This window comes from Amborella trichopoda, chromosome 1, assembly GCF_054954075.1.
Source record: "Amborella trichopoda isolate Santa Cruz 75 chromosome 1, AtrichopodaSantaCruz75HAP2 v2.0, whole genome shotgun sequence".
In the NCBI taxonomy this organism is placed as follows: Eukaryota; Viridiplantae; Streptophyta; class Magnoliopsida; order Amborellales; family Amborellaceae; genus Amborella; species Amborella trichopoda.
Window position 1 is genome coordinate 6,278,980 of NC_142336.1, and position 11,525 is coordinate 6,290,504.

Consider the following 11,525-nt stretch of genomic DNA (forward strand, 5'->3'; position numbering starts at 1 on the left):
GTTGATACACAAAGGCTAAATGATGCTCTGTGTATTGCTTTGGGTTCAGTCTGGTTTTTGAGGACAGAGTCAGAGCTTCATGAAATTACTGGTTTGATTCGAAAGCTTATTTTAAGTGGAGGAAATGACATAACCAGAGCAGCCTTGAGGAGATTAAGGTGAAATAATTTAGCATCATTTTAAAAATTGTTTGGGACAAAAGTGTGTATAAAATAAAGTCAAATAGGTTTGAAGGTGCTTAAAAGATAGGTTTTCTAAAAAAACTAATGCTCCCACATAATTTTCAAATATGTGGGTCTATTGAGAAATAGTATATCAAATGAGGGTATACTGAGATATTTTCCCTAAAGAGTAAAAGGTGGGGTTGGCATACGGATGCATCCGTAGCTATAGAGGTAAGGTGCACCTTGATGTAAAATGTTCTTAGGATTATCTCAAAATCTATTTTTATAACTAGTTATGAAATTTTAAATTTCAAAAGTAGTTAAAATCAAGTAGATCTATAAACATATGAAATCTTGAAAATGGACGGTGTAGATAATATGTTGTAAAATGCACTATTTCTTAGACTTAAAATATTTTTATTTTTCATGGTCATACATCTCAATGTGGAGATGATCAATCAAAGGGTTTTTCAACATTAAAACTACCTTTTCTGATGGATTTTTGAGGTGCATCCGTAGTTCTATATTATAAAGTGCATCTTTATATAAACTTTTTCCAAAAGTAAATGATCTATACAATCCCTTTATTTACATATTTATTCCATTGTTTAATATAAATTAGATCCGGTTTCTATGTGGCCAAGCCCGCATATATAGAAATGCGGGCCTCTGAATAAATTTATTTTTGAGATAGATTTAAGGCTTAATTTTTAAGGATACATAATCTCTAACATAGAGATCATGAATATGAATAAATAAATAATTTTAAATATTAGAAATAATAACTCTAGTAAGAAAGCATTTGGACCATTAGTTTTTACTATTTTTAGATGAAACAAATTCTTGCATCCATCTTTAAGATGGATGGTTTACCCTTTCTAGATCGCATATGTAGAAATGTGGTCCAGCCCGCATGAAACAATTTTCCATATAAATTTTAGGAAGTTTTTAATCAAACCGAGTTGTACTTATGTTGTACTCAGCTCGACACATAGCCATATCCGGGCCCAAATTTGTAGATACTGCTGACATGTTTTTTTTTGAGTAATTCAATGGGGATGACAAGCGCCTACTCGTTTTTTGAAATCATTATTGGTATTTTAATGTATTAGGTGAGAATAAAAACTTAGACTTTAGCTGAGGCACAAGCAGTGCTATCACTACAAACGCAACCCCATTCTCAACAATGGTAGTATGTACGAGAGAAAGAGAGAACCCCTAAATGGTGGAGTGGCGAATGGGAGAGAGAGAGAGCACTTAAATGAAGTATAGTGGCATGGAGTGTGTACTGTGTACTTAAATGGAGTATGGTGAATGCAGAGAGAGAATGAGAGAGACCTTACATGGTAGAGTACAGTGAATGGAGAGAGAGGGGTCGTTAAATGGTGCAGCATGGTGAAAGCATGTGCTTGGTGTCAAAGTAGGAGTAGCAATTGGGACCATAGTTTGTAAGTCGGGGAATAATAAAATATCGAATCAGTTTTATTTTAAAAAGTCAGTGGAAAAAATCAAGTAAAAAATGAGGATCGTCAAAAAATAGTATAATAGTGAATATTTCAGATTTGGTTAAAAAAAATGTAGTGAAAAAAATGGATATGTAAAGATAATATAAGATTATGATTTGCAGTTATTGTATCAATATATTAAAGCTATTAACCACCAATTTTATAACTTTATTAGTGTCATTAGAGTACTAATTGGCCAATTTTTGTTGATACTTTCAATAAACCCAACAACAATGCTTCCTCTCGTGTCACAGTATAAAACATATCATAAATTTATTGGGAGCATAAAATGAAACAACAAGAATAATGCTAAACACAAGAACTAATTGGCAAATAACAATAACTATGAATCAAAGTATAAAATTATTTTTCAAAGAAAACAAAAAACACCCCCAATATAGGATTGTTGTTAATTAAACGGAAACAAAAAGACCCAAGTATGTGAAATAGTAGCCCATCCAAAATGCTATGTTGTATACTCCGATGAAATAAAAAAATACAAATAAAATATGAAATTCATCAAATTTCTCTATGCATAACAAAAGAGCAACAAAATGCTTAAGAAAATTCCTAATTATAAGGAACAAGTTTTTTCGAAAAGTCTTTTTGAAAAAAAAAAAAAATGAATTTATATTGGTTCCATTAAAAAGCATGATTTTTTGAAGATTTTTTGAAAAACTCGGAAATCTTAATGGATTTCAAAAAATCAGAGATTTTATGAAAAAAAACGTGTTTTAAACGGAGACTTGTTAACTATGATCGGGAACCGTGGACCTGAGACCCGACAGGTAGACCCGGTATGGGTCCAAGGGTTGGACCTGACAGGTCGGGGCCGGGTCCAATAGTCCAGACGCGGTTCAAGTCCGGGTCTAAGTTCAGGTAGTCCCTCTCTTTATTTTTTGAGTTAAATATATATGAATATACATAGTTTAATATATAAAAGAGTAATTTACATACAGACCTTAAAATTTTAGGTAAAATATGAAATGCTCCACATATATGTTAAAATTTCAAAGGTCAGCCAACCCTTTTTTTTTTTTTCAAAATTGTCTCTCGGTCAACCCAAATTTTGAAAAAAAAAAATAGTTTTCTTGTTATTAGGGTAGTGTTTAGGGCACTGCCTTACTAACGAAAAAATTTAAAAAATAAAAATAAAAAAAAATGAAATTCAAGTTGACTAAGAGACAATTTAGAAAAAAATAAAAAATGCCGATTGACCGAACTTCTTTGCAATTTCCGCCTATAAACAGAGCACTTGTATCTCTACTTAAAATTTTAGGATCCATATGTAAATCACTCTATAAAAAATGATTTTCATGTCTGGTCTAAGTCCCCCATAATCAATTTCAGTCTAGCTCCAAATCCGGGTCCAAGGACTTTAGACTTAATCGGGTCCAGATCCAAGTCCGACTTGCATAACATATTTTAAAGTCCGGCCCCGGACCCGACCCATTGCCACCCCTGCGTGGTGATCATTTCTTGGGCAGGCATTTTAACCCTTTTTAAGACTTTTAACCCTCCACAAGGTGGGTACCCTTAAAAGCAAGGGATGGTCTCCCTATCTTTTGTGGCAGTGTGCACGAGAATATGATGCTTGAATTGCAGCCTTTATCAACTCTCTCTCTCTCTCTCTCCTCCTTTTCGCATTGTATTTTCTCTCTCTACTTTTGTTTATTTGAGTGGGGATTCGAACCGCAAACCTCTTAATCAAGACTGCAGCCTTCATTACCCAAACCCCAAGAAAAACAGCATCAACCCAGCGTGACTCGCTGCTGCAAGACCGTTCGCCACATAAGATCCCATGAAAGTGCCCATGGTTTCATCCTTTATTGCAAAATTGTCCTGCCCATCAAAAAGGATTGATGAAAGGTACGGTTTAGGTGAGTCAGCCGACTCGCTTATTACCGTGTGGTCCTGTATATTTAACGTCCATCTCTATGATGGATGTCAAACAACGTTATATCCACTAAAAAGTTAAAATGGACCGTGAATAAAAGAATTAAAAAAGATAGCATTTATATTTTTTGCCTTTATTCCAAACACCAATGTCACGTATTTAAATATAAGACTAGAGTAAATTTAATGAAATAACATATTGTGCTAGAAATATTACAATTTTGACATTGGGTTTTAAGAGGGAACCCAAAAATCATCATCATAACTTTTTTTTAACTATTTGGGGTTGGCTACGAATCATGATTTGTCATTTCACTCTATTTCATGTTTTTATCGCAATGAAGATATAAATTTCTATATTTTTTTTTTTACTACTTCCAATTATGTGTTTTTTGGCCTATCTTTGTTATTTTTGAGCCTTCTACTTGAATCAACTTTTACCTCCTAATAAGTGTTGTACTGAGTCTATACCGTATAAGCCCAACTCACTGTAAGTTAATTTTCTTTTATCTGATCACTACTAAAATGAAGAATAGGAACCCAAAAATGATATTTTCAATGTCCTAAATGAATTTTTTTAATTTCCACTAAAATGAGGAAAAAATGTCAAAAAGCACTCAAGAAATTAAGTATTTAACATGTAACTGTTTTATTTAATTTTGAAAGAAAAAGTATATAATAAAATCATTTTTCTTTAGTACAATGTGATTACAATCATCTTCAGCCATTAAATGTTGAATATGGCAGTCGAGGATGGATGTCAGCTTAGACACTTAGAAAATTCTTATCGGACTTTGTAACATACCCGAAATTGTCAGATGTTCAATCCGAGGGTTAGGAGTTATCGTGACTTTCTTGTATTAAAAATAAATATTTGTACTAAATATGAATAACTTTATTATATATAATGCTATTTTTGAGGAGCCCCAAAACAAACATATGTAAAAATAGTTGACATTTTAGGTACATCTTGATAAATGAGAAAAATACTAAATAGTGACAAGATGGCACGTACTAAATTTCATATTCATAAAATTTGTATAAAATAATAAAAATAAAATATTTTGAGATGTCGGATCTAAGATCAAACGGTGAGTGGCTCTCTTGATCAAAATTGGACGGCTAGATGGTAGGGGAAGCATAGATCTTCTATGTTGTAGGAGAAGTATAGAAACCATTCCCTTAAGGGTGTTATGATAAATTTTGGTATGTTCTTAATTCAATAAAGAATGGAAATTGATATAACAAATTTAAATAAGAAGGGCAAAATGGTTTATTTTGGCACCTTGTTAGTCAAGGAAAGAGTGAGGGTAGTTATGTAATTATCTTACAATTAAGGGGCAAACGTTTGCAGTTTTTGATATATAAAGAGGTCGGCAATCGCATGCCTGTAAATCAGTGCTGCTGCCATTCATCAGCCTTTCCCTTCCTTTTCACGTGCTCCTTCTCTCTCTAAACTCTCTCTTCTGTGTTTCTCTCTCTCTCTAAACTCTCTCTTCTGTGTTTCTCCCTCTCTCTAAACTCTCTCTTCTGTGTTTCTCCCTCTCTCTAAACTCTCTCTTCTCTGTATCTCCCTCTCTCTCTAAACACATTCTCTCTCTTCTTCTCTCTCTCTAACTCGTTGCTTCTCATACATTCTCTCTCTAACTCGTTGCTTCTCACACATTCTCTCTCTTCCTCTGTCTAGCACTCTCTCTCTAACTCGTTGCACATTCTCTCTCTTCTCTGTCAAGAGTCCCTTTCTCTCTCTAGCGCCTCTCTCGTTCCACAAATGGCGACGGTCACTCTATCTTGTAATTCAAAGAGAGAAGCAATGCCTTCTCCTTACGCCGGAAAACCGAGTTCCAGTGACCGGAAAATGCATGTCGGTTGCATGTCAGGCATCTTCCACTTTCTCCAAAAGCATGGCCATGGCCGCAAAAGACTCACCCCAGGTAAAAATATACACTCAACTTTTCCATTTTTGCACACCGCGAAAACCCAAGTGAATAAAGTGGCCATTTTTATCTCAAATTTCCTGTTACATTTTTAGCTTCTTTTTTTAAAACATTTTCAACAAAAAAACAATACTCTTTGTTTTTTTAAGCAAATTTTGATCACTTTTCCTTTTCAATATGGCATCAACTTGACTATTTTATTTTTCTAAATTTAGATCATTTTTCAGACCATAGAACATAAAAACTTACTCTTTTGAAAAATCCGGCCGTTTTCCGGCCAATCCAACCTTTTCAAACATATCATTTTGCAGAGAGTTTTTCTCCGGCCATTTTTCTGATCAATGCAACGTAAAACTCACCGTTTTTGGGACGTCTCAGCCATTTTTCCGATATTTACAACAGTGAAATTTCACCATTTTCCGGCCATTTAACGTACGATAAAATCAATTCTTTTTGAGAAATCCAACCCTAAAAAGCTTGTTCTTTATTTTTGCCCGAAATTCCAGCCATTTTTTCAGTCAAACCCAACTTAAACTCTGATCATTTCTTCCTCTTTTCTCTCAGATTCAAGAAGTAAAAAACCCAAAAAGAATTCGACAACACCTCAAAAACCCAAGTCAGAGAGTCCCCAAAAAACATCTCCCTGCGAAGAAACGAAGCCCCAGAAATCGCCGGAAAAACTTCAGGCCACCGAATTACGGCGATTTTCCTGTGATATCCCTCGAAGCCCGACTCTTTCACAAGATATAAGAAACAACTGGCGATCGAACTCGGTGAGCTCGGGCTTCAGGCAAATGGGGTCCCCTGAAAAGTTACAGAGACCACCTGGTTTAGTAGCTAGACTCATGGGATTAGAAGAATTGCCGTCCCCTCGTTGCCTGAACTTGCCGGAAAATTTGCCCGAAAAACCACAGGAAATTTCGCCAGAAAGCGCAGAGAAGAAGAGGCGCATCATCCTGGGAGCTTTAGAGAAGTGCGATGAAGACCTTAGAGCTCTAAGGAAGATCATAGAGGCCGTTCAAATCGCCGAGGATTTCAAAATATCGGCTATCAAAGTGGAGGATTTCAAAAGACCGGCACCCCGAACCGAGGATTTGAAGAACACTGGATTCGAAGACGAGGAAATCATAAAATCGCCGCTCATTAGAGAGCTAAGAACATGTCAACCGTCCGTTGAGGAGTTCCGAAGATCTCCACCGTCAAAAGCGGGAGGAAAAGCGGTTCGGGCAAGTATGGAGAATCGCGATCACTTACCCGCTAATCCGAGGGTCAGATGTGAGTTTCCGGAAAAGAGATGCGTGGACTTTAACTCGGAGCAGCCGAGTCCTGTTTCAGTTCTGGATGGCGGTTTTTTCGGCGACGATTTTTCGCCATCGTCGGCAGAAGAGAGACTAAAACCAGGTATCTTTCAGTTGCTAATTTTCTGATAATTTGATTAAAAACTGCCCATCTCAATTAAAAACAAATCTTGTTTTATTTTCAGCATTTAAACTTAGTCTGGTATATTTAATATTCTACAAGGAAGTCCGGAAACATAAAGTGTATTTATTTAAGGAAAAAGTTTATATAAGGATGCTACCTTGTAATGTAGAATTACATATGCCCCTAAAAAATCTATAGGAAAATGTAGTTTTAATGTTGAAAAACATTGATTATCTCGACATCGAGATGTATGACTATAAAAAATAAAAAAAATTTAAGTAAAAAAAATAGTGTATTTTACAACATATTATCTACACTGTATATTTTCAAGATTTTCATATGTTTATAGATCTACTTAATTTTAACCATTTTTAAAATTTAAAATTTTATAATTAGATATAAAAATAGATTTTGAGATAATCCTAATAACATTTTACATCAAAATTATATATCATGATAAAATTTGAAGGGCATCTGACCTCTATGCCTACGGAGGCGCTCGTATGCCAACTGCACCCTATATTTATATATATTTATTTTTATCTTGTTTTGTATTAAGCTCAAATTTGATATGTCTACGTTTCTTACTGTCATATACCTATAAAATTAATTAAAATAAAAATAATAAAATACCTATAAATAAAATTACATTAAAAGTAGGACTTTTATATATATATATATATATATATATAGAAAGAGGGACAAAGAGAGAGAGAGAGAGAGAGAAAGAGAGGAAAAGTCTTAAAAACGCCTATAAGAGAAGGCGAATTGCTACAATGTTTGCCACCGTCTGATTTAGCCTATAAACCGCCACGAACCCAAGGGAGTTGTGGCGGTCCCCGTACAATTTTTGCATGAAAAAAATCCCCATCACGGACATGCTATGTCCAAGACGGTCTTTAATCCACGAAAAGTCAGTCAACACCGAGCCTATGGGCGAAAATGCTGTTCATTTTTGCCATAAGTGCACACACACACGTGTGTGTGTGTGTGTATATATATATATATATATATATATATATATGAGAAAAGTTTGTATAGAAATTAGAGCCTACCTCAAAACTTTCACTAGAAGAGGTTGTTTTGATACCCAAATATAATCAAATTGATCATCTCGATATCAATATGCATGGGCATGAAAAAAGATGGATTTCAAGTTGTGGACATAGTACATCTTGTAACGCTTTTTTTTACAGTCAATTTTCAGGATTTTCAATTTATCATAGATCTGCTCGATTTGAACTATTTTTTTAGTTTTAAATTTTATAACTAAAGATGAAAATATAATTTAAAGCTATCACAAAACTTTTTAGTATTAAAACCATATATCTCGACACTATTTGAAGGTAGGCTCTAATTTGATTGTTTGGAGCCTTCTCTCTCTCTCTCTCTCTCTCTCTCTATATATATATATATATATATATATATATATATATAGTATAAGCCCAACGGCCCAAATTGAATCTAAGACGATATGACGAATACAGATGTCTAGTAGTGTTTGAATATTTTTTTTTTTTCTACAAATCCAAATCATTTGAAATTTTAAAGTGTGTTTTTCACATCAAAAAGCACCTAATAAAAATATAAAAAAAATAATTCGTGAAATAAAATTGACCAAAATACCCTTAAAAATTTTCCGGGGTATTTTGGTTAATTTATTTCATGTAAAATATGTTTTTGATATTTTTCAAAGATTCACCTATTTTTTATATACACACGCTCCAAATTTCAAGTGATTTGGATTTGTAGAGAAAAAATTAAAATTCAAACACTACCGGACATCCGTGATCGTCAGATCAGCCCAAATTCAATCTAGGCCGTTGGGCTCATTTTTTCCTATAGAAAAAATTATCACATGGGTTTGAATTTTATATATAAAGTAATGATCCTATGAGACCCTTCTACACCCATGTGTGTAGGACCCTAAATGATCACCATTAAATATGGCTCATATCCTATGAGACCCTCCCATACCCATATATGTAGGACTCCAAAAGATCACTGTTAAATATGGTACCTGCGAAAGTACCAGTTGGTGGAGGGAATACTTATGCGTCATCATTGATAGGGAGTTGGGAATATCCTAAATGTTGAATATCCTTAAGCATTTAATGGGGATCACCCTTTTTGGGGGCTAAATGAATGTTATTGCTCAATTGGGTTTACTATTGATGATCAAAAATTGGTCAGTGTTGGGAGTTGGGAATATCCTAAAGTGTTTAAATTATATATATGTTTAATATCCTTAAGCATTTAATGGGGATTAACCTTTTTGGGGGCTAAATGAATGTTATTGCTCAATTGGGTTTACTATTGATGGTCAAATATTGGTCAGGGGTATAGTTTGTCATTTAATGAGTGTACCTTTTTATCATGAATTATTTCAGTCAAACCTTGATAAATGATCTATGGTCCACTACAGGGACATTTATTAAAGTCAATTCCTAAAAATGGAGAATAACCATGGTTGGGTACATGTTCCATAGGTGTTCCACATTTGGCGTATACAATGTTGCATTGTAAGTACAAAACAAAATGTCAGCAAATTTTAGGGTCACACTTTTCCAGCATTTAGTCTGTTAAGTCAAATGAATAATGGGTGTGATTTGTATAGAGCCAAGGTTTTAAATAATCAAAATAAAGTGCACCTTCAAATAATGTCGAGAAATATGGTTTCAATATTGAAAATCTTTGTGATGGCATTAAAATCTATTTTCATCTCTAATTATAAAATTTTAGGCTTAAAAAATAATGTAGATTGAGCTTATATATGAAAACTTGAAAATCTTGAAAATTGACGATCTAAAATGTATTATAATATGCACTTTTTTCAAAACTTGAAATCTATTTTTTTCTCATGTCTATGCATCTTGATGTCGAGATCATCAATTTGAAGATATTTGGGCATCAAAACAACCTCTTCTAGTGAAATTTTTGAAGTGTGCTCTAATTTGATTGTTTAGAGCCTCATATATACTTTTTCCTTGAATAATTACTTGTCTTTTCGTATTCTCAAAATATACATAGTTTCCTTTAATTAAATGTCCTCCAAGTGCCCCTTACATTGATTTACTCCAAACTTCTTAAAACTTACCAATAGATCTCATAGTTGCATATAAAATAATGAGAAAATTGATGTAAGATAATTTATTTTTGGTACAAGAAGGTCATAGTTGTCTTTAGCCGTTAGATGTAAAATTCAGTAGCTAAGGGTGTACCTTTGATTTGGCTCAAAATTTCAAAATAATTTTTTTAAGCTGTTAGATTTTACATCTGATCACTATAAACAATTATGACCTTCTTATATTAAAGGAAAAAATTTATATAAGGTTGTAACCTTAAAATGTAGAAATACAAATGCACCTCAGAAAACCATTGGAAAAGGTTGTTTTAATGTTGAAAAACACTCTAATTGATCATCTCGACAGCGAGATGTATGAATATGAAAAAAAAAAAAAGAAGAAGAAGATTTTGTCCCAGAAACAGTACACCTTGCAACACATTATCTAGACCGTCAATTTTTAAGATTTTCACATGTTTATAGATCTACTTGATTTTAACCATTTTTTGAGTTTAAAATTTTATAATTAGATATGAAAATAGATTTTGAGATAATCCATAGAATTTTTTACACCAAAATTACATGTCATGATAAAATTTGGAGGTGCTCCTTAATTGGATTGTTTAAAGTTGCAACTTTATAGAAACCACATTGATATATTGCATGTATATAGCCTTATAGTTTACCATCCTTATGATATATTGCAGATGTTAATGACAAGGATTTTCAAGGGGTACACACCAAGGAATTCCTCATTAACAAATTGAGTTTTGCATCTTCACCCCCTATATCATGCCACATAAATAATCCAACGGCTGGGATTCTACGATTGACTGTGAAAAAACTCGATTCGAGCAATTTAAAGCTGCAATCCCTAGAAACTTGGGAAAATGATGTTTGGGAAGAGGGGTGGGAGAAGGGGAGAGTTGGTGCTGTTTTGGAAGGGAAAATATTTGGGGAGTTGATTGAGGAGATTGTGTGGGAATTGGGGTTATGGAATGCTCCATTGCGCCCTCCTCCTAATTGTAGGAAGAGGATTTGCTTCTAACCATTGTATTGATTACTTTGTGGGATTTAAAATCATGCTTTTGAGATAGTTTTTTATTTTTAACAAAATAAAATATTCGAAATTATTGCATTCATGCTGAATGAAAATGGATTTGGAGCACTTAAAATGCTTTAAATCATTTTTTAAAAGGGATTATGTACCATGAAACCATTCAATTTTACTACAAGGAGGTTACAATCATCCTTGGCCATCACGTGTAAAATTCAATTGCTTAAAGTATGTCATATAGTACAATAAATTTAATTTTGGACCTTGTCCCTAGTCAATAACACACCAATAACCACTTCATTTTATATCAAGCAATCAATGATTGTGACTTCCTTATAGGAAAAATGAATGGTCTTATTATATACCTTTCCTTTCTAAAATTTGGAAGAATGAGGTGGGTCCACACTTTTTTGACTGGACCCTTGCCTTACCAATTAATTTCTTTCTTTTTCATATAAAGGCATTATGAAATTTGAACTT

General features: G+C 33.6%; 1 protein-coding gene across 1 annotated transcript; it reads left to right on the plus strand.

Moving 5' to 3' along the window:
- The first annotated feature begins 4,943 nt into the window (after positions 1 to 4,943).
- LOC18426170 (uncharacterized) lies at positions 4,944 to 11,084 on the plus strand. The gene is made up of 3 exons (XM_006832828.4): positions 4,944 to 5,499; positions 6,067 to 6,903; positions 10,696 to 11,084. Exons 1-3 carry the CDS (start codon positions 5,337 to 5,339, stop codon positions 11,034 to 11,036), a joined length of 1,341 nt encoding a protein of 446 aa, XP_006832891.1. The 5' UTR covers positions 4,944 to 5,336; the 3' UTR covers positions 11,037 to 11,084.
- The last annotated feature ends 441 nt before the right edge of the window (positions 11,085 to 11,525 follow it).